Source organism: Cucurbita moschata, unplaced genomic scaffold, assembly GCF_002738365.1.
Source record: "Cucurbita moschata cultivar Rifu unplaced genomic scaffold, Cmos_1.0 Cmo_Scf00027, whole genome shotgun sequence".
NCBI classification, from domain to species: Eukaryota; Viridiplantae; Streptophyta; class Magnoliopsida; order Cucurbitales; family Cucurbitaceae; genus Cucurbita; species Cucurbita moschata.
In genome coordinates, this window is record NW_019268543.1 from 1335963 (window position 1) to 1360086 (window position 24124).

The window sequence follows — 24124 nt, forward strand, 5'->3', positions numbered from 1 at the left end:
TTTTTTTTTTTTTTTTTTTTTTTTTTTTAAGTTAGATTTTAATCCAACCCATTACGCCCTGGGCTTCGGTCCATTCATGCCACACCCAGCTGCCTAATATGGTAACAAAATAATAATAATAATTATTATTATTATTTTTCACCTCAAGAATTAAATTATTATCATGTTTAAATTAAATTAATTATTTATCATTACTCGATCTTTTGAACAATAATTTAATTATTTATCATTTAAATTAATTATAAACAAAATTTACGAAGTTATTTTAAAATTTAAATTTATGAAAATATTTAAATATGCTTAACTTTGATGGTCCAAATCTCTCCCTCTCGATACTTTGCTCACAACTTAGTTCCCTTTGATACTTTACCCAATAATGGGCAATTGAATTGCTCCCAGTTTATCATTAGCATTTATTCTTATCCATGCTGTGACCTAAGGTACCTCACAAGCCAATCATCATTTGGGAAAATGCAAACTTTTCAATATGGATAGATTTAATTAGTTAAAATTGAAAATTATTAAATATAGAAACAAATTTCACTAAAAAAAAAAAAAAAAATACATAGTTAAAATATATGTGAATTTGAATCTTTAAATACCTTTTAATTTGAGTCGTAAATTTGAATTTTTAAACTCAAAAAAATATTATTTCAAATTAAACGCGCTTAATTTTATAGATTTTATAGTCTATGATTGAAATACCGAACAAAAATGCACCTTATTAGTATATATAGTATCTATCAAGTTTTTAAACATTTTTTTTAATCATCATATCCTTAGGATCGATTACTCTCATTTGAATGTGGTATCGGTTCATTCATGTACCTTTTATTTTATTCGGACGTCAGGATTGTTTTTATTAAATTACAAATTTAACGCTTTAATTTATACAAACAAAGATTGGAGGGAAGCGGCAAAAGGCAGGTTCAGACTCTGTTCACAAGTCCAGGCGGTTACGCACATGCCTCTCTCCACCAAAGGGCTGCCATATAAATAGCCCCACAACGCCCTCCATTTTCGAAAACGCGCTTCAAAAAATCCTCCGCGGCAAAATTCAAAATTACACAGATTGGTGAACGGAGCGAAACCGAGAGGTCTCCGTGGTTTTCTAATTGGCCTCACCGCTCACCGGACCACTTCGCCGCCGCGGATCGTCTCGGAACTCCGGCATGCTGTACTTCGATTTTCAGCTTTTGTCTGGATTGAGTTTCGATCAATTCTCACTCGTTTTCGGCTGCTTTTATATCTTTTGATCTGTTAGTCTACTATATTATCAACACGAGAGGTATTTATCGGCTACTCTCTCTCGCTAGTCTTGATTTTGTTTCTGTTTTTACTCGATCATTTACCTGTGTTGAATCGTACTGATCGTGTCGAATTCGGATTTTGTTGCATTTCGCGTTACTTTATATATCTTCCTGTACAATTTTCTGATAGTTTCTTGAGAGGTACACTAATTACTCTGATGACGCTTTAGTTTTTGTTTTCCGCTTGTATTAAGAGGATATTTTGCGGTGATAATTAGTTAGAATATATCTCAGATATTTAGGGAGTTGTTAGTATAGATTTGATTAACCGTATATTTTATTTATTTACCAGATTTAGTTAGATATATATTTTTTCTATTTTTAGGTATTAGTTGATAGTTTGTATCCTATTTAAACGTGGTAAACATGAATGAAGATCATACTTTCGATCCCAATTCTATTTCTATTTCTCATTCTTAACATGGTATCAGAGCACCGATCTTGATATTCCTAATATCAAAGCACCGATCGTGGTATTCCTAATACCCCTTGGACTCTGAGTCCAAGGGGAGTATTAAACCTAAAGCCAAACCCTAACCAATCAGTGAAGTCTTTATCATCGTCAATCATCCAATATCAAGAATACGTTATAAGCATCTTCAAATTTCTCACCAAGCTCTAAGGTGACATATTCAAGATGTTCGTATTTTCTTTCATAGCCTCTCAAGTGATCCAAAGCACCGATCTTGGTGTCATTATCCACTAAAGCATTTGTGCATGCACCAACAAGTGATCAGGGAGGATATTCACTTGTTCCAAATCAAATTAAATGGACAAGTTATCAATCCTCGAGTCAATCATTGCGGTCTATTTCTGAGTCTTGCATCTTTCTTGAAAATTCAATAATTTCTTGAAAGTCTAAAAATGCAAACCAATCAAAGGCGGTCTATTTTTTGACAGATATTTTCATTACTGGGAAGACAAGAGTGAAAGACAACTTGGGTGTTATTGACCTACCGTAAAGACAAGTTAAAGACAAGTTGGAGGTGATTAACATACACTCTCCAACTTGAGGGGGAGTATTAAGAGGATATTTTGCGGTGATAATTAGTTAGAATATATCTCAGATATTTAGGGAGTTGTTAGTATAGATTTGATTAACCGTATATTTTATTTATTTACCAGATTTAGTTAGATATATATTTTTTCTATTTTTAGGTATTAGTTGATAGTTTGTATCCTATTTAAACGTGGTAAACATGAATGAAGATCATACTTTCGATCCCAATTCTATTTCTATTTCTCATTCTTAACAGCTTGTTTTTCGACTGATTATCAATTCGTTCGATCGTCTGGCTACGTCTTCTTTCTCGATTATGAAATCTCTTGTGGTTTATCGTTGTGCGCCGTTAAACTTAGAGGTATTTTGCTTCGACTACTATTATTTTGGTTTCCGTCTTGCATCTGAAATGCTCATGGAATGTGAAGGATAGGTTCCGATTACCGAAGTATAGCTTGTATTCGTGTGGATGCTTTTGTCCTTTGTGCATTCTATAGACACCAAAATCGACTATGTTTTATGTTCTTTCACAAGATTGTGTAGTTTAATCTGGCTTTATATATTCCCCTGCCTATTCACTTTCTTATATCATATTAATTCTTCTGGATTAAAAAATGTAATTATACTTTAGGAATCAGTTTATCTAACTCTTATTTTTTGTTATAAAACATAGATCTCTACAGTATGATTGGAGTACTAGTCACCAGAGGACTCACGTATGTTTATAATTATACTCTCGACTTATATGCTTAAAATTTTTGCTCCACAAATTGTAATTTTCAAGTTGATCTTAGATCAAGTTTTATTGTGATGGTAGGATGCTTTTAGGCTATGCCTATCCTGCTTATGAGTGCTATAAAACTATTGAAACCAGCCGGCCAGAAATTGAGCAACTTCATTTTTGGTGCAAGTACTGGTAAGTGGCACTACTATTCTAAGTTTTTCATCATTTTCGCCAACGTTGGCTTTGCAATAATATAATTTCTTGATTTTGAATGTTTCACACTTTGGTGGATGCAGGATTCTAGTGGCTGTATTGACAATCCTCGAGAGAATTGGTGATTCTTTTATTTCATGGTAGGCTTATTGTGATTTTTGTTTTCGTTTTTCAATTTTAAATGTTGTACCGGTGATATTTGGAAATCATATTGAAATATTATCCTTGATTTTTTTAAACGAAAAATTGTTTTTAATATAAAAATTCTATTGGATAGTTGAAGTATTCACAAAGCTGCTTTAAAAAATAATTTTATTTTCTTGAAAATAAGAACTCTTAGAACCTTTCTCTGACTTCTGAACAGTTGGCTTTTGTAAAATTATTTTCCTTCTGATTGCAGTTACGAATGGTATAACATGTTTTCTTAAAACAGTTGAAATTCTTACAACACTCCGAAAAAACTGTTGACTTTTACCAATCACTTGGCATAATTTCTAAACATTAGTTTTAAATTTTTTAAAAATTGTCCGGATTTTGTCCCCCATACAATTTCTAACGGTACAGTAAGTCATGATTGGTTTATAGTATGTAAACTCTTTTCTAATTATAAAATAAAGTATTGTTCCTTTTAATTTGAGAACCTTGGAAGCATTGAGTATATAAGCGTACAGAAACCCTTTTTACACGGTCTGAAATTTTCTTCATTTTATTGTAGCCATTTCTTAACATGATATTTTGATGTCATATTAGCTACTTCTTTCTTTGGCTTGAAGGTTTCCGTTCTATGGTGAAGCAAAGTTGGCACTCTTCGTTTATCTATGGCATCCAAAAACGAAGGTAATATATATATAACTTTTACCTGCCAATTTTACTTACCATTTCCATTATCATTTATTGATTTAATGAAATTTTATTTTATGTTCAACCGTATGATTTATAAAATTAAATAATAAATTTATATGAGTTAATATTTTGTTGTATCAAAATATTTGTCTGAATTTAATCTCAAATTAAATCTCGGGATGCGAAGGAAATGTTTAAAATATTTCTTCTCCAATTATTGATGTTTAATCTAACAGCCCCAAAAGGCTTATTTTATTGATTTGAATATAAATTTTTTTAAAGCATTCATAAAATTATGTGTTTAGATACTGGTAGAGGAAAAGTATTTTTTTTAACACAAAATTAGGGAACATGTCACCTTTTCACTTGCTTATAATGAATCCAATTTATATTCAATACATTTACTTTTTTTTAGGAGTTACGATGGTTTAAATTCTCAAACTTTCCCATTTCTTGGACAAAAAAAAATTATAGGTTTTCAAAGGAATGAAATTGCTCATTTGAATTTTCAATAATTTCCTCCTTTTTATGGTGAACCACGTGTGTACTGTACTGTCAGGGAGCAAACGATGTGTATGATTCGTTCTTCAGACCATATGTTTCAAAGCACGAACCTGTAATTGACCGCAGCTTGTCAGAGTTCAAGCTCAAGGCTACTGATGCTGCTTTTGCCTACTTTCGCAGAGCTGCATCCTACTATCAAACAACATTGTTTGATATACTTTCAAAGTTTAATACTCATCTATCAACAACGGCTGCTGCTTCGAAGGTAAATGCTATAACATCCTTCTTTTAAACATAATAGTTTTTCAGCGTTTAATAATTGCTTTATGTTATTTTCAATTTAGTGAAATTCATTTAAGAATCAATTTGAATATTAATGGATAGGTTAGCTGATCAAATTCTCCCACTTTGTTAAACTAAAAAAAGTGTTTTTGAAAATTTTAGAAATGATAGTTTTTTTTTCCCAATATTGTAAAAGGATTTTTAATGTTGTGAAAATTTAGGGAAGTGGTTATTTCGTTTTTTTTTCTTTTTATCTTGTAGATACTAAAAACTGTGTTTATGAAAATATTTAAAACAATTTTTTTTAAAAAAAAATGAGTGACGTTTTAATTTTAAAAAGTTGAAAACTAGAACACGTTTCCTAACAATTTCATTTTCAGTTTTATATTTGATGCTCGGTTCTCACCATCTTTTTTAATGCTTCACATTTTTTCTAAAAATATATGAATTTTTAGTTAAAAAAAATGTTTTTCAAAGTTTTGAATTTAATTTTGAAAACATTTTTTTTATAAAAAAACTAAATAACAAAACAAAATTTTAATAGATTATTTATAAGTCTAATTTTAGAAAATTAGACATAACTATCATATCTAGTTAAAACTGATTTTTCTATTTAGTTTTGTACCTTTTTTTAGTTCAATATATTAGGTTGAGAATTTAAATATTTAATACTTTGATTGAAAATATATATTTTTAATAAATCAAATGATGCTCGGTTCAAATGCATCTAGTTTTTACTAGGAACTATTTAAACAACAAAAAAAATGAAACAAACATCTACCAAAATACACAACTTTTAAAAATAAATTAATTGTGATATGCAATAAAATGAATTAAAAATAAGTTTCTATTTGTCCTTATTTTGTAATTTACCGTTAACTTCACTCCATGGTCATTTAGAACAATTTTCTAAAATTTGAAAATTAAAATGTTATATTTTGAATTTAGAGATGGAATAGAAACTTGTTCTCGAAGTTAGTGACCATTTTACCCTTCTATAAAGGTTGTTATCGAATAGCATAAATTTAATACATAATTAATTTTTACTTCTTAGAAGAATGTATCTTTTTTGTTTTTGAGTCCTTTGACATGTGAACGAAGTTTCTAATGGTAAATCTCCAATTAAAAGAAATGATGTCTCTTACCTTAATTAGAATCTTTATTAAGGTTTAAAAAAATTTGACATGTTCTTAAATTAAACTTAGACCTATTTTTTTAAAAAAAAAACAAAAAAACAAAAAGCTATCAATTTTATCTCTTTTTTTTGTAGAATAAAATTTGTTAATTTTCAGTTTCATTTTCCGAAAACAAAATTATATTATGCCTTAAAAAAATATTTCTAAACTTATTTACCCTTATAAATATTTTTTATTATCCTTTTAAAAACCAATTGACTAACTAAACCTGTGGTAAATCTCATTGATTCTGTCAAACTAAGTTTCGCTTTCTTAAAATAAATAAATAAAATAAAAATATTATTTAAAAATGAAAGAAATAATGAAACCTGATGAATTCGTATTCCCTCACAGTTGAGCATTTGGACTTCAGAACTGTGTTTTTAATTCACGTGGCTTTCGGTAGCCAGTTGTCCTAACAATGTGATATAAATGAGATTACAGGCGCAAAAGGAACCATCAACTCATTCGGGAAATGAAGAGGAAGAGGAAGAGGAAAAGGAAGAGGAAGCAAAGGACAAATGAGATTGGGAATGGCAGAACAAAAATATTAAGAAGTATAAATAATGATACCACAAACTCTTCCAATTTCCAAATGAAATGGCTGGTATGGAAGAAAACTCAAAATGTAAAAGTAACAATGAAAGATGGTGAGCATTACTTTGTTAACCCAATAACGAAAAATGTAACAATGAAAGATCAAAGATATATCAAAAAGTACTTTATCCTCTTATTTCTTTCTACCTCCACTCTTTATCTATTTCTTGTTAAAATTGTATTTTCGGTATAAGATTACCTATCAGCTTAATTTTTTAGGTTAATTAGTGATTTAGCATACAAGGGGGGTGGAGACCCAAAACATACGCCTAGGAATTAAACACACTTAATTTTGTTAGCGAGGGAATAGAGACATAAATTTTTAAAGAAAAAAAATACCTTTTATTGGTATAGCACCTTTGTTTTATAGTCTAAATAACAAGATCATGAATTACAATTTCATATAAATATAGATATGGTCATAAATAGCACAATCAATTACCCTAAGCATTTAAAAAAGAGTAAGGAAATAAGATACTGTAAGTAAGGAGGTCTCGGCATACCTCTTTCGACAAAAATGCTGTGGAGAAGAGACAGAACACTTTATCTCTTTGAGCTGAGCGTTGATACACATTTCATTGTTGCTCTCTTTATTATCGGAGGTAATTTTTCTGTAGGAAATGGAAAAAGTGTCGAAATCTGACCTCTTTTATGGAAAAAAGTTGTGTCGTCCTCCATAAAGAAAACCAGAGGTCCTTGATTGGTTGGGGTCTTCCAGGACAAGTTAAAAGTTGTGTTCCTCACCCCATAAGTGCGTAATGCTCACTTGAGAATTTGATTGGAACCAATAATCATCGTCTATCTGCAAAAAGAGAGCACGGAAAAATTAATGATTGGTAAACATTGAATTCATGGCGGTTTTCGGCTTTAAACATGGACCTACATTATTATATAAAGGTAAGATTCTCTGCATTCCATGAAATTCGTGGAAAGGAGAACAAATATTGTTGGTATGTATGTTGGGATTCCTCTGCTGTACCGAAGAAGATAGTTTCGCTTGCTTGGAACTATTTTCTTCCAGCCCTTGTTTTGCAGTCCTACAAGCACAAAAACTACATCATGTTCGAGATCGATATTCGAAAAGCGGAGCAGATTCTCGAGATGAAGGTTGTGTAATAGTAAGTGGAATGAATTCTGAGCAAGAAGAGGAGGCTGGCATGGAGAGAAGAGCTAAGTTTGTAGCAATGTAAGACGTCAGAGTGATATACCTCAAGAGGTACAAATCAATTGGCCCAGTGGTGCTTTTGATGATCAGTCTACACTGCCTTTCAGAAAAACAAGCTTCCTGGTTTATAAAGGAAACTTATCTATCAGATGCTAATTCTAATGCTGATGGATTAGAAAAATTGCCAAATTCTATGAACTTATGATGATAACAACCTCATCCGGATCAGGCACTTCAATACAGCTAGCTTGAGGGGCTTGTACTGCTATGAGTGTTTGATTCTAATTCATTAGTAACAGAACAATAGTGAGTTGAAGAGAAGATTGTTTAATTTGCGAAATTTATGGAAATTACCATAGCTCAAGAAAAATGACCTTGAAACTAGGAACTCGCAAGATATCTTCTTCCGTTATAAAAAGATTCCTGACAGTCCAAGAGGGACAAATATTAAAGAAAAGAAGCAAAAAATGTAACTTTGATATGAGTAAAGAGTTTGACGGGACAATCTTACTTTCTGTGATTTGCATTTTCCTCGAGATTTCTCAGAAGTTCTTGTTTCATCCTGCATAAAAAGAATCAGTGAAGCTCTTTTTTTTCCCCTTCTTTTCTTAAAGGTAAGGGAAGGAAGAAGGGTCTGATTCTCTAAAACCCAACCAACCTTATAAGTTCATCAAGTCTATGTTCATCTGCATACAAACTTTTAACTTCAGCCTGTAATAAGATCACAATATGATGAACAATTTAGACTATGCAAACTGTGAGAACGAATCATAGAGTTATATAAGGACCAAAGCCACTTTTATTAGTCTGTACCAGTTATAGTAATCTGCCGACTGATATTTTTCATCATATCCATTGGAACTATAAACCTTCAGCAATATGCTCGATGGTGAATTTAGAGTTCCCCCAAACAATCAACATGACATAATGTCAGCGTCAATTTCTAAATAACCTGTTAGGCCCCAAGGGGTAAATGTCTATGCTATAAAGGTAAAAAAGGGAATCTTACTCCACAAGTTAGTTAGAGAATGTTGTGAATATATTTTGTAGAGGAGCAGTGAGCTAGAGATCATTCTCGTTATTTGGAGAAAGGTTTGAACATGGCACTCTCCAATAAGCCGAGTAAGTGTCAATTAGGTGACTTGCCATTTTTTTAAACTTTCTACTACTAAATAAAGATTAGATACTAAAATAACCTTCTTTATATGGGATAAGCTTCTGACATTTATTACTTGTTTGTATTACCCAACTTATGCAGCTCATCAACAGTGTATTAGCATTTTAAGTAGTTAGCTACAAGTATAATGCGACTTTGGTTCACCTATGTCAACCAAGAAAGATTCAAGTTAACAGACAACAGAATGAAGTTTCAGCAATAACTACACAAACGAAACTGAAAGTAAAGCTCAAATTACCACCATTGATGTTCAATTCACGAATAAACATGAGAATTTAATTTAAGGCCAAACCCTCTCCAATTAAATGTACTTGACATTGGACGTAACGAACATATAATTTAAACAATATATTCAGTTGATAAGTGTTCAAACATCATAAAGACGGTTCACAATTAACAGGAACTAACTACGAGATGTTGATTGGAGAGCAAAGTATGACCAGTTGAAATGTGTATTTGTAAAATAATCATACCAAACATAACAAAAAAGAGATTGAAATCTTAAATCTTAAATATCAAAGACTATAATGCAAGGCACCTTTAGTTTACCAACTTGATCGTTGAGCTCTTGAGGCCCACGCCTCTCGCATCCCCTGTTCACAAGATTTAAAATCATTACTCAGTGCACTTTGCAGTTTCCAATGGAGAAATAAGGATAATAACAATATAATTACTTCCAACGTATATGATTTGTCGTCGTTTTCTCTATAAGCCCTATTCCCTCGAGAACATTTGTAATGTCATAAATCCTCCTCTTTTGAACCTGTATCAAACATTATTTCTAAAATTCTTATAACAAAGAAATAAATGATTGATAGAGTTAAGTATCAAACTTGTAGAGGACATAATCTCAGCCAATTTGAAGAGCTTCTCTAAGACCTTCCAGGCAGAAAAATTAGATTCTATACCTTTAATACGTCTGCAGTTTTATTTAAGTCAAGTGTTCCATCTTCAGCCTCCTGAACTAACCTGATAAATTTTTTTGTCAAGAATCCTGCCGATAAAATAGACAATGTTTCAAATCTCAACCGCCGGATCCAAGTGCATATATGAGGATTTTATTACATATTTGTTCACCACAACTTTACCTAATGAACTGTCGTACCGACCGTTGGTAGAAAGATTAGGATCATCAATAGGCTCTACAACAAAAAGAAAATCCACGGAATTAATATAAAATACATACACGATGAACTATAACCATTTAGCAAGAAGGATATTGTAATTACCGTCTACGGATTTTTGAGTCCTCGACTTTGAATTTTTCTGCAACTTCAACTTTTTGTTTTGCTTTTTATTTGCACTGGATACTGGTTTACATAAAGAATCATTAGATCGCATCCTCTGTTCAGAGGCTACAACTCGTCCACAAGCCAAGGCCTCAGAGTCATTGATACCATATGTTCGTTTCAACTGTAAAAAGATAAATATATTGACCAATAAATATTTAAAGAAAGGAGACACAAATATATAAGTAAAATAGATCGATATATAGATCATCGATTCTGATATTGAAGAGATTAAATACATTCATAAAATAAGGGGGAAAAAGGCTTGCTGATGTTTTGCGACATTCATGAATAGGATCTTACAGAAAGGCACTCCATTACGCTAAAAGCGGAAGCAGATTGCAATTGCTAAAATAGAAGAAAATCTATTACTAGAAGTTCAAGAGAGAGAAAGCTTAAAATGCATCCCAAATCTTGACAACTCAATTAAATTCGATAGAATTCTACTGGTTGAGTAACAATTTACACAATAATTATCAGGAAATCGAATCAAAGTAGAACATCACGATCCAGATTCACAAATCCATCAATCTTTACCTAAAAACCCTCGCAAACTCAATAATTGAATATAAACACCGATCTTCGAATCTAAATGAACACTCAAAGAAGATTGATCGCACATCGGGAATCATAAAACAAACAAACATCAAAACAAAGAAGATCACTAAGAAACTCACGTCGAGCGTAGCAACTGTAGAATGTGCGCCGGGAGCATGACGGCAGTTGCAAGCGTTGGACTGATCCGACGGCGGAAAAGGCCGATGACACTGAAGTAAACAAAGAGGCGGAAGAGCTGGAGCTGAAGAAGAAGAAGAAGAAGCAGACGACGAAGACATATCGCGATGGTGAGAGCGAGATTGAAGGAGATGAAATCGGAAATCGGAGTGGCGATGGCGGTGGCGAAGGATGAGATCTTCGACGGCGTTCGACATCGGGAAAGACGGAGGAAAAGGGAGGGAGTTATGGAGGTTTTTGAAGATTGGAGGGAAAGAGAGAGAGAGAGAAGGGAAGAAAAGACCGATGGAAAGAAGAAAGAGAAAGAGTACGTAGAGCGGCGAACGAATAGAAGGAGGAGAGAGAATGAGATGGAATATTGGAATAATAATAATAAATATTTGGAACGGAACTAAAAAAGAGATCAGAAAATAGGGATGGTGAAAATTACAGGAACGGACTCCCCAATGCTTCTCTTTGGGCGGGAACGGATATATACCAATCAATTCCAATCTCCATTTTTTTTCCTTCTAATTTTTTTTAATAATACATCATTTACCATTAAAATTAAATTAAGCTCATTTATAAATAAATATATATATTTATTTATGACTATTAGTGATATTATAATTGGTCACTTTTTATAATTTGAAAAAAAAAAAACCATATGTAATACTTAAAATCACAAAATTTTTTATATTGAACGAGTTAGTTCAATGCTGGCAGTGTTTCATATTTATAAACTCATGATTTTCTTCTTAATTGATCAATGTGGGACTACTCTTCTTAATAATCTTCAACGTAAGTATTTCGGTCATTACTATTTAATCAATCTTTTTTCAGTGAGTAATTGTGAAAAGTTTTTCTAGAAGTATAACTTAGATATTTAATCGGGGCTTCGGTTGCCGGCTTCCCTATCATTAGGTCCCCAACTTCCTTGATGGAAATTTCAACAATGTGTACCTTCTTTTTTTGGTAACTCAATCGTAAAAACTTCAAAATTAACTTTATTTGATTCAGAACAATTTTATATTGGGTCTATTAAGACCATGTGAATAGTGACAAAGTATACTAAAATGACTCGTGTTGGTCTTATGGATATTCTTTCACTCTTAAAAATACTTCAAATTAAGTACGTAAAGAAAAAATGTGCCGAAATTAAGTTACAGTTTAAAGTGAGTTAAATACTTCTTTTTTTTTTTTAAGCTCATTTTTTTATAGACAATTTATTATTTAGGTTAAATATAGTTTCCATTTTTTTCCATAAATTTACAAGTTAACCACGTGAGTCAATCATTTAAGGCGGGAATGAATGTTGTAATGACCCAAACTTTCCCTTCACGCAAACAAGCTGTTCATAAGCTTTTTAATGTTTTTTTTTTAATTTTAATTTTTAACCCTATAAGCTCCCTGTAATTATGGCACTTTTAACTTTTAATTTTTATTTGTGTTTACTGAATTGATATAATATTTTGAGAATATATTATTTATTGGAAATATTTATTAGATATTATATTTTAATATTCTTTCTGATTTATAATATATTTTATTTTATTAATTAAATACTTAATTGCTAGCCGGTATCATATTTAAAGCTTATGAATATCAATAAGAATATCTACCTTTTATCTCAATTCCATTTCTCAGTTGTAATGTCTTAAAATTATTTGATTTCATAATCATATACTTCTAAACTTTTTATAAGAAATTAGTGAATAGCACTCTTCATCGTTTTAAAAGTTCGTTTCAAACTGATTTTGCGAGATTCCATATCGGTTGGAGAGAGGACGAACCATTCCTTATAAAGATGTGGAAACATCTCCATAGGATACACATTTTAAAACTTGAAGAGAAAGCATAGAAGGAAAAGTTCAATAGAGACAATAACTATTAGCGATTAGTTTGGGCTATTACAAAGTGTCTCCATATGTTTTCAAGTGTTTTCAATTTTAAGCATTTTTACTTATTTCCATGTCAGTGAGTAACGATATGTGGCTCGAGTCCTTTGAAAAGCGGTCCATTTTTACTCATTTTCATATCAGTGAGTAACGTGGCTCATGTGCCTAAAAAATCTGTACATTTTTTTTATTTCCACGTCAGCATGGCTCGAGTCTCTAAAAAAGCGGATAGCTAGAGATCTTGACGGGAACCTTAAGGAAAGAAAAACTCTACTTACGACTTCTTCGTGTTGACCATTAGGCTTGAAAGATTCAACTTGGGATGAGGCAAGGTCAGCAAGGGGCGAACGCATTATTGTACGAGGCGGGCGAGAGTCGAGCGCAAACCAGGCGGTCGCCATCATTGATGTCGAGCAAAACGCTGCAGCCCTCCCACGTGGGAATTTTAGGGCTTGTGAGGAGAGTGGCGGTTGGAGGACAACTGCACACAAAACCCGCGAACCAGAGGGTTAACCGTTGGCATCGTTAGTGTGGCTCGACTGAATCGAAGCCCAATTTAAGTTGGACGGGTTCGCCATAACCAAGCCGTCGACACTTCTTGTGGGCCGACTAAATTAGGGCAAATTTGAAGGTTTGAATTCTTTTATAGTTCTAAATTTAAAAAACTAATATTAAATTAATAAAAACACCTTTATAACTTCAATTTTTTAAATTAAAAAAAAAACTCTAAAAAAAAGTTTAGAAAACATTATTATAGTTAGTTAAAAAAATAAAAACAGTTAATAATTTATTCCATAAATATGGGGAATTTAAAAATTTTAAATTTTTTTAAAAATAAGTGTAATTTTTTTAAAAATATATTTTAAATTTAAAATACACTTACCGTTAGTACATTCAAAATTAATATTAAAAAAATAGATAATTTATGAGATATCGTGCAACAACCTAAATATCTAAAAGACATACATTTACGGAGACTCTTTTTAAATATTACGTAGTAAATATTAATATAGGAAAAAAAGTATATATATATTTAATTTAATTTAAATTTTATTTTCTTCTATCCCGGTTAATAGTGAGCTGAGCTGGCATGATTAATATGAGGCAAAGAGGTGGCAGTGTTTGATTAGGAAGAATATATAAGGGGGCAAAAATGAGTAGGCGACACAATCACTTCAAAAGGTCCAAAACTCCATAAATTATTATTTCATAACAACGTCTTTACTTCAACTACTCAATAGCCCAACCTAACTTCACCATTTTATTATTATTATTATTCCTTTTCAGAATATGTTTGGTATGTGGTTTTAGAAAAAATATATATATATATATATATATATTCCGTTAAAATTATGAAAGAAAATTAACACGTCGCTAACAATAATTGTTTACATTGGCCCGTTATGTATCGCCGTCAGTCTCGGGGTCAGACTGAAACGGAGTTCTCCAACATCATAGAGCTTGGGAAGCTCGGACCCGATCAAGATCCGAACCACTACTAGACTAGACATTGAGTGAGGTAGTGGTTTTTTCTATTAGTTGCGATGCAACCAGGCGTTTACTTATAAGATTTGTTGAGTAGGCTTGCCTTAGTTGTTTGCTGTAAGATTGCTAGTTTTTGAGCTCTTGACATAAAAAAGTAGATCCGGCTTGGCTTCGCTATCGCTCATGACTTGTACTGTAGTCCTAGTCTTGTAGTCGGGAGCTTTCTTTGTCTAATTCGTAGTCTCTACCCAGTGATCTTTCCTATGGTTTTAAAATGTGAAAGAAAGCCACCATTAGTCTATGGTTTTAAAATGTGTCTGTTAGGGACAAGTTTTCACACCCTTTTAGTAATGTTTTGTTCTCCCTCTCCAACCGATGTGAGATCACGCAATCCACTCGCTTTGGGGGCCAGTGTCCTTGTTAGTATAGCGCCCTGCGTATGTCTTTGATACCATTTGAAACAACCGAAGTCTAACGCTAATTATATTGTCCGCTTTAGTCTGTTACGTATGTCATCAGTCTCACGATTTTAAAACGTGTCTTTTAAGAAAAAGTTTACACACTCTCGTAAGAAATGATTCGTTCTCCTCTTCACATGTGAGATCTTATTACGTTCATTTTTTAGTCCTTGGCTTCAAAAAGAAGAAAACTCCTTAAAATAAAATTAATAACGTTATCTTATATAAACAAATTAGAAATTGATTAGAGAAAAATCATTGCCTCACATGGATGCTTCGGCGACGACTTCCAAAGTCCTCTATAAACTCTTCGTGCTCTCTCCAAACACCAGGACAAGCTATCCACGAAAAATAAGAACCAACTCATCCTTATCCCGCACACCATATCCTCATAACCAAACAACCCTCTAGCGCGAGTCACAATTCTCACATGGAGAAGAATCCAGCCGTTTCGATCAGGCAAAAATCAAACGGAGCAAACAGCTTCATCATTAACGTGGAGGATGATCAAGAGGATTTCAGAGGAGGAAGTCCCGGTGTAAGCATCTCTCCGGCGAGATTTCTCAGCCGGATCCGCCGGATTCTGATGCGATTCATGTTTTATTTTCCTTCTCGAGGTTCGTCGCCGTCATCGTCGTCGTCAATAATGGCGTCGAAGCGGAGAAATCTGGAGAAATTCGAGCCGCCGAAGACTTCCTGCAGTTCGAATTACTCGTCTTACTCGCATTACAACGAAGCTATTGCCGATTGCATCGAGTTCTTCAACAAGTCGTCGCAGGATCAAATCGGAATCTCCGATGCAAATGCGATGGTATGAACATGATGATATAACAATCCGCGCACACACGCTAACTCGTTGTTAAATTGTGTCGATTCTCTGATTTTGAAGCTTCAACGAACGAGAACAATCTCAAATTCGATTTTCTGCAAATTTCCTTCACTGATTCTGCGGTTTGAGATTGCAATAGAGAATCGATTCGTTGTGTGTGTATATATGAGAGAGCGAGAGATACAGAGATATTATTGTGCTATTTCAATTTCTAGTTTCTTCATCACGTTTGTCGGGTTGCGTAACTTTTTGATTTCCTTTTGATTGAAGGTTCTATGGAAGAAAATAAGTTGCCTCTACAACAAGATTTTAAACAAGAACAATTGTTTTTAATCTCAATTTGTGTTCGAAGAGTTTCTACAAATTCAAAATCATTGGAACTCAAAGCTATGATTAGTAAATTTTAATTTTTTTTAGATAAATCAATTTAGTTGTCGTGGACTGTGAGATCTCACATCAGTTGTAGAAGAGTGAATATTTTTTTTATAGATAGAAGTTTCTCTATGGTCAAAGCATTTTAAAATTATGAAGCTTACTATCATATGTAATTGGTGAAAGTAAAAAATATCCGCTATCAGTGGGCTATCAGTGGACTTGGGCTGCTACAAATGATATCAGAGTCAGACATTGGACGTTGTACTAGTAAGAACTAGTGGGCTTGGGCTGCTACAAATATATCAGAATCAAGACATTAGACGTTGTGCTAGCAAGAACTAACCCCCAAGAGGGTGGATTGTGGGATCTCACATCAGTTGGAGAGTGGAACAAAGCAATGGCTCCCAAAGGGGTGGAAACCTCTCCTTGTGAGAATAAGGGTAATACGTAATGAGCTAAAGTAGACAATATCTAGTAGTGATAGGCATGTTATGAATTATCTATTATACATTTTTTTAAAAAAATTAAATCAAATATACACGGAAAAAATGAAAATTTAGAGATTTATTATATACTTCAGAAATCAAATTGATAGAAAGTTGAAAAATTCGCTCCAAATGTCAAATTAATCTATTTTTTAATTCAACAATTAGTAAAATTACATAATTGATGATTAGTATTAATTTTCTTAAACACATTTTTTAAAATTTGACTTTTCTTTTATAATTAATACCTTAATTTTAGTATTACAAAATATAGTTGCCACACCATGTAAAAATTATAATATGCCATTTTTCACTTAAATGATACTTTTTTAGACCGATAATTAAATATTTAATAAACAAATATAACTCGAAGGACATAATCATTACTATAAATAAGGGAAAAAATAATCCTAAAATCAAGTAGAAAGACATAGCTAATAACTTTCGACCAGTCAAAAGTGTGAAATTGTTGATCGTCTTGTCGAATTAAAAAAAAAAAAAACAAAAAAAAAAAAACATGTTTTTTTTAATATTAATTTCATTATATATATATATATTAATTCTTTTTCTTGGAAAAAAATCCTTCTATAAATAATATAGCCTTCTTCTTCTTGCTTGCCATGTTCTTCTTCTTGTTCTTCAAAGATGGATCATTCTTAAATCCTTCACCGTTCATTTTTGCATGCCTTTTTCCGTAGGCTTCAATTTCTTCTTGTTCTTCAAATCTCTGTGATTGTGTTTTGAAGTCAAACTTCAAAGAATCGCCATTAAATTCAATGGCGTAATCTGATTTTTCTTTCAGCATTTGGAGCTTTCGCTTTGTCTCTTCAAGCTCTTCTTGTAGAGAAGAGAAAGATCGTGCCATGGCTATACTCCTTTCTTTGGCTTTCTCCAAGTTTTGCTTTGCAATCTCCAATTCATCTCTTACACTTTTGATCCTTAGAAGCTTCTTCTCGTGTTCGTTCTCCTCGCTCTCTATCTATAAAATCAAAATGATATAAATTATATAAAATCAGTCGATAGGTTTGGAACGCTATGCGTGTTTCTAAGGGGACTTATGCACTCTACTTGTTACTACTAAATAACGAAGTCATGAGTGGAAGGAAGGACAAAATCGGTTGATAGGATCGGAACGCTATGCGTGCTTCTAAGTGGGCTTATGCACTCTACTCGTTACTACTAAATGACGAAGTCATGAGCGGAAGGAGGGACTGGAACCCTTAACCAGCCTTTGCAAGACTACGCTCTACACCGTTAAGCTACTCCACTTGCTACAATAGTGGCAAAACACTAGTGAGTAATTTATGTACATGTCAAGGCAGACAACTTATGTTTTTTCATTGGACCACGTTGGTTAACCTCCGATTGCGATACGAGCACAAATAGATAGACGACTATGGGCTAGGGGCGTCTAGGCTACTTTTTACTAAAATGCCCCTAATTACTAGACCAACCTAAGTCATAAATTACCAACATTTTTTTTTTATCGTTTTTTCTGTGCATGAAGTTGTGTCAAAGAAATTCATGAACTTTCCATTATGTTTCATAATAAATTCCCGAACATGTTCAGAACCTTAAAAAATTATACGTAAAATTTCTACAATTTTGTATTTAGTAGTTTTCGTAAAAAAAAATGCAATCAAACACGATTAGAATGAGAAGTTTAAGGTAGAATTGAAATGATTTTAAAGCACTTAGAAAATCGTTCCAAACACACTATTGCAATACCTCCTGAAGAACATTGGCGTAGAGCTCGGGAGCTAAAATCCTTTGACCGTAAAGCTCAACGGCTTCTTTCACAGATCGGTACGGGCGTTTCTCCATCTTCATCGACTCGGATGAAGCCTTAAATGAACCGAATTTTTTCAGGTATATATGCACATAAAACTGTCAAAGAAACTGAAACTAAGAATACATCCTTTTATAAGCTTATGAGAGAATAATAATAAAATGGAGATCTGAAAATTAAAACCCAAAAATAAAAAATAAAAAATAAAAATAAAAGGAATAAGCTTCGTTTCTTCGCTTCCACTTCACTACTGGAAATCTATATCTTCAACTGAATCCTGCTTGCTTTTTATAGGATTCGACCCATTTTTAACTTATGGCCCACTGTCGTCCTCTCTCAGTTTGTTAATGCTACAGAATCCGCACATGGGAGTTGCGACATGTCGGCCGGCTGTGAAGCAAAGGCATATAATGGAGGCGTTGCTTCTTACACTTCACGAACAAGGGAAATTAAAGGGGGAAAAAGGAGAACTACTTGTGGTTGTGAATATGATCATTATTCATGAATATATTGTTTTACGCAATATTTTTTGTAACTTTCTTTTCAAGGTATTTATATTGGTTTGATTTTAAGTCGGAATGTGTGTTCTTTTAATTAAGAGTGAGTTTGGAATGAGTTTTGGCTCCGAAAACGAGAAATAGACAATGCACTGTGACACAATATCTACCATTCAAAAGTGTAAATAGATCTGAAAAGAAACAATACAGAATTAAGAATGAAAAATAGAATTAGGATTGAAGGTTCAGTTTCCATTGATATTCATGATATTTAAATAGGATACCATCTACAAACTAATACCTACTGATCAGGAAAATATAAACTAACTAAACTTGAGAATATAATCAAATATACTACTAATTAAATATATATATATAAAATAAATAACTAATTACTAAAATTCTGACACCTTACTGTATCAATAAGTTGCACTAAATTCTGACTCTGACTGTATCAATAAGAAAAAAATTTAACTAATTACTAAAATTCTGACACCTTGCTGTATCAATAAGTTGTACTAAATTCTGACACTTGCTGCTATATATGTTGACAGACACGACAACTAAATTCTGACACTTGTTGCTATTTGCTGCTATATATGTTGACCGACACGACAACTAAATTCTGACACTTGTTGCTATATATGTTGACACAACTAAATTCTGACTATATCAATAAGTTGTACTAAATTCTGACACTTGCTGCTATATATGTTGACAGACACGATAACTAAATTCTGACTGTATCAATAAGTTGTACTAAATTCTGACACTTGCTGCTATACATGTTGACAGACAAGACAGTGTTGAGCTTATATAATTTATTGAAATTTGAAAATTTAGAAGCGGTAAAAAAAAAAAAAATCTGGACTTTTTCTTATATAATTTTTTAATCAAATTAAATCCATGAATCAAATGCTTCATTTAAAGGAAAAAATAATTTAACTTTCAAGAAAATTCAAGAGAAATTATAATATATTATTTTATTTTAAACTATAATTATATTTTTCTAAAAAAGTAGCAATAACTTTGATTTAAATCCTCATTTTTTTTAATTCAATAATAGTAACATATTTTTATTATGGAACCATTATAGTAATTGAATTATTTTCAATTTCTATTATAAACCTCATTTAATAATACTATTAAAGTTGTTTTGAAACGAAAAAAACACTGTACGTCGTCGTATTGAATGGTTGGAATGATGGTGAACGGTCCTACCTCAAGCAAGTGAAATGTCAATAGCATCCTTTATTATTTTTGTCACACAAAATCTAGGATGCACAACACCAGTTTAGGGAGCATTTTTTTTCCAGTTCAGTCACAGCGTTCACTATAAGATTACAAACATGTACAGAAATCACCACCAAACGAACGCCGTTCACACTACGGCGACGACGGGCAGCCACCTCTGGCACCATTTCAATCTTAGACTACTCCGGCAGGGAGGCGTACGACGAGCTGACCACCAAGAACACTGCAACAACACAACAGCATTGAAAGAGCTCAAGAACTCGAACATAGCAAGAGGAAAAAACGAAGCTCAAAGATGAAATCACTATTTAGAATCGATGGATATCGATTCAAACATCTGCATATGTACTCATAATAACCATGGGATACGAATTCGATCACTGAATATGATAAAACTACAACTTTTTAGATTGCTCAGAATTTAGATTCTGAAAACTGACACCAAAACAGGGGAAAATATTGATAGAATGAAATCCTGAAAGGGCATAGGGCACCAACCTTTTGACATAGTAATAACAAAAATCTGCAAGAACAAAAGTTTGGACAATTTCTGCAAGGAGAACCATAGGTGGCCAAAATCCAGTTCCCAACGATACGAGCAGCCCCCCACGAGTTGCTACCATCTATGTATTAGGAAAAAAAAGGTGGAAAAAACGTTAACTATCGATCGAGTCCACATATATTGCCGATGAATCACGAAAGATATAATGATAATGATGAAGAATCAAATCGATAGCCTTTGGTTAAAATATGGTTTTGGAACACGAACTTTAACAATGTTGATTTTAGTCCCCTTGAATTTACATCACTTCAAATTTTGGCCCTTTCGACTTGAAAAACTCAATTTTAGTATTCGAGTTTTCATCGAAGAACAAATTTAGTCCTACCATCATGGGGAAAATCAGTTAAGGTAAGACATACACATATATTACAGATAACGTGTAATATTATGTAACAACCCAAACCTACTGCTAGCTGATATTGTCCTTTTTGGGCTTTCTCTTTCAGGCTTCCCCTCAAAATTTTAAAACGCGTCAATTAGGTTGAGATTTCCACACCCTTATAAGGAATGTGTTTCGTTCCCCTCTCCAACCGATGTGGGATCTCACAATCCACCTCCCCTTGGGGGCCAGTGTCCTTGCTAGCACACCACCTTGTGTCCCACTGATACCATTTGTAACAGCCCAAGGTCACAGATAGCAGATATTGTCCTCTTTGGGCTTTCCTTTTCGGGCTTCCCTTCAAGGTTTTAAAATGCGTCCACTAGGGAGAGGTTTCCACACTCTTATAAGGAATGACTTTGTTCCCTTCCCCAACCGAGGTGGGATCTCACATACTACTTCACGTATTAAAAAAATTTAGGATAATATATATATATATATAGCATGGGCTAAATCTGAAGTTTAAAGTTGTTGAAGGGCTTGAATGAAATTTTGAAAGTCAAATGCAACATAAGAAGTTTGAGATTTATGGAAAAACCTGAAGAACCCAATGTGCACAGCTCAAGAACCTGGCAACTCCCAACGCAAATACATAGTTTCCAGTGAATGGCTCAACGATCTGGCCAAGAAGCAAGAAATGAAAGGATTACAAAATTTAAAAGAGCTGCAACTGATATGAACTTCAGATCTACCTGCAAGTTTATGTTTCTTTTACCTACTTAGACCTGTAACTAAGCTTAGGTATTGACGTACTCGGGTTTAGACCTGTCGTGCCTCCGTTTTGAGTAAGGAACAGGTGAATATGTAAAATCCATGATCACCTTTTAATGATAAACCAACCTTTCATTGAGAAAAAAACGAAAGAACGGAAACAAAGGGGAGGCGAACCTTGATGTTCTGCATGACTCGCAACTGAGGTAGAACAGAAACAGCTTCAAGGTAAACACAAAACGCCCAGAAAATTCTTTGTAAAAAAGAAACTCTTGCAGGTGTTGGATGAATCATAATGGAGAGTAAAATACATGGTACCACCTGCATCCATCAATAATAATACAATGAATAGAGTCATGAAGAGCTATAGGTTGGACATAACCATTGAAGAGTACCGTGAAAATGGATTTCGCAAGGATTATATTGATGTAACAGCTCAAGCCCAAGCCTACCGCTAGCCGATATTATCCGTTTAGCCTGTTACGTAACGTCATCAGCCTCACGGTTTTAAAACGCATTTTCTAGGAAGAGGTTTCCACACCCTTACAAGAAATGCTTTGTTCCCCTCTCCAACCGATGTGGGATCTCACAATCCATCCCCCTTGAGGTCCCAGCGTCCTCCCTGGCACACTGCCTAGTGTCTGGCTTTGATACCATTTGTAACTGGCTAAGCCCACTGCCAGTAGATACTGTCCGCTTTGGCCCGTTATGTATCGTCATCAACCTCACGGTTTTAAAACACGTCTGCGAGGGAGAGGTTTCCACACCCTTACAAGGAATGCTTTGTTCTCCTCTCCAACTCCAACTCCAACCGAGGTGGGATCTCACAATAAACACATCAAACAAATTTTTGAAGCATTCAAGTATTCTCCAAGCCAATTCAGAGTCTTCGTTTCTCTATACACAGAGCACCTACACCCACCCCAAGACCCAGACCCGGTAGACGTTAAAGGTTTCGAGTATTAAGCTCACTAGAAGGTTCAAACATGGGACCTCTAAGTCAGTATGACAGAGAGACCTCGAGCCCTTGCCAACAGGGCCGCCCCTTGGAGGCTGACTAAGTCGCCAGTATTACAAAATACAAATTCTAAGAACAATGAAACTACATATTTGCAAATATCTGTGGAAGGGCAATTCAAAGGTGCGAACCCACAACAAACTTTTCCAGAACTTGATGAAGAACCCAAGTTCAAGAAGACTCACCAAGTATAGAACTTTAAAATTATCCTTTTCTCCCATGTAGCTAGCTTTGAGCTTAAAACGAATCATGTAAATGACCCAAAGCGTTGCTATTAAGGTAGCCAAGTCAAGAAATGTGTGCACATCATATTCAATCACAAAGCTGCAATACAGCCTAGCAGCTAGAAAACAAGCCGTTAATTCCTGTGACTTGAGCGAAAGACCTACATAAACAAAAAAAACAAAGGATATAGAACTCAATCCAGATCAAAAGGGCAAAATCCAACCATCAAAATCAGAAACAACAACCAATTCCATCATAAACTACTTAAGATCTAACTCGAAAGACACTCAATTAAGCAGCACTGATCAAATCAAAAGCAAAACAAATGGAATCATAGATCAAAAAGCTATCGAAATCACACCTGCACAACTCCTCTCCTTCATGAGCTTATAAATAAGAACAGCAATTCCGATGGCATGAACAGCCTCAGCGGCCACAAAGAGTTTGTTGTGATCGTGAACCATCACATAGAGAAGAACAAGAGAGATAATCGTCGACAAAACTCCCAAGAACGCTTTCATCTTCGGGGGTTGCCGCCGAACCCATAGCGTAATGGCATGAATCGGCCTTCTAGGTACCTTCATTTCTTCTCGCTTCTCTCTTCAAACCCTAAAATCGCAGCTCAGAGAGTTGGTGAAGACTGAGAGAGTGGATAAATTAGGTAATATTTAGTCGCCTGTTTGGCCCCTCTTTCAAGTTAAGGGTCTTGGAATAAATGGGAACTCGTTGACAACGCGTCGCAATTGTAATGGAGCGTTACTTTCGCCATTAATGAGAGCATTAGCGAGCTCCATTGCCACCGAACTGAATCCACTGAGCATTAAATTAATCGTATTATTGTAATGATCGCGTTGCGGCGGAACCATAAGCGTGGTGGAATTGTTAAGCTCTTCTCAAAGATTTGCGATATTTACTGGCTACAGAGTCACAGACACGACGAACTCGCACTATGGAAAACTAGGGTTGGTGGCTAACCACAATTCCTTCATGCATTGACGTGTGGGAGAAGCGAAAAGCTCCAGCCGCCAAATGCTGGAGAGGGAACGGTGAAGAACAACGGCAATTTAATGTAGTATTCGATTATAATTACAGGGCTATAAATTTTTTATTTATTATTTGATTTCGAAACCATTTCTATTTCAATCTTTAAATTTTATGTATAATAC

General features: G+C 33.8%; 4 protein-coding genes across 4 annotated transcripts; 1 reads left to right on the top strand and 3 right to left on the bottom strand.

The window, feature by feature from the left end:
* Positions 1–922: 922 nt before the first annotated feature.
* On the top strand, positions 923–6599 carry LOC111462367 (putative HVA22-like protein g). The gene is made up of 7 exons (XM_023105899.1): positions 923–1288; positions 2984–3026; positions 3128–3226; positions 3331–3387; positions 4021–4084; positions 4650–4859; positions 6496–6599. The coding sequence occupies exons 2-7, from the start codon at positions 2995–2997 to the stop codon at positions 6574–6576; spliced, it is 543 nt and encodes a 180-aa protein (XP_022961667.1). The 5' UTR covers positions 923–1288; positions 2984–2994; the 3' UTR covers positions 6577–6599.
* A 372-nt stretch (positions 6600–6971) lies between these two features.
* LOC111462362 (transcription factor E2FC-like) lies at positions 6972–11337 on the bottom strand. The gene is made up of 13 exons (XM_023105892.1): positions 10957–11337; positions 10220–10403; positions 10079–10132; positions 9899–9984; positions 9665–9753; positions 9529–9583; positions 8472–8524; positions 8325–8375; positions 8188–8236; positions 8029–8094; positions 7857–7933; positions 7532–7685; positions 6972–7450 (listed from the first exon to the last, which is right to left on the bottom strand). Exons 1-13 carry the CDS (start codon positions 11209–11211, stop codon positions 7373–7375), a joined length of 1251 nt encoding a protein of 416 aa, XP_022961660.1. The 5' UTR covers positions 11212–11337; the 3' UTR covers positions 6972–7372.
* A 5742-nt stretch (positions 11338–17079) lies between these two features.
* LOC111462966 (WEB family protein At1g75720-like) lies at positions 17080–18434 on the bottom strand. The gene is made up of 2 exons (XM_023106801.1): positions 18252–18434; positions 17080–17502 (listed from the first exon to the last, which is right to left on the bottom strand). Exons 1-2 carry the CDS (start codon positions 18351–18353, stop codon positions 17080–17082), a joined length of 525 nt encoding a protein of 174 aa, XP_022962569.1. The 5' UTR covers positions 18354–18434.
* A 1606-nt stretch (positions 18435–20040) lies between these two features.
* On the bottom strand, positions 20041–23964 carry LOC111462365 (putative ER lumen protein-retaining receptor C28H8.4). Its single transcript, XM_023105896.1, has 6 exons — positions 23320–23964; positions 22919–23118; positions 21893–22036; positions 21543–21623; positions 20562–20686; positions 20041–20286 (listed from the first exon to the last, which is right to left on the bottom strand). Exons 1-6 carry the CDS (start codon positions 23540–23542, stop codon positions 20238–20240), a joined length of 822 nt encoding a protein of 273 aa, XP_022961664.1. The 5' UTR covers positions 23543–23964; the 3' UTR covers positions 20041–20237.
* Positions 23965–24124: the final 160 nt, after the last annotated feature.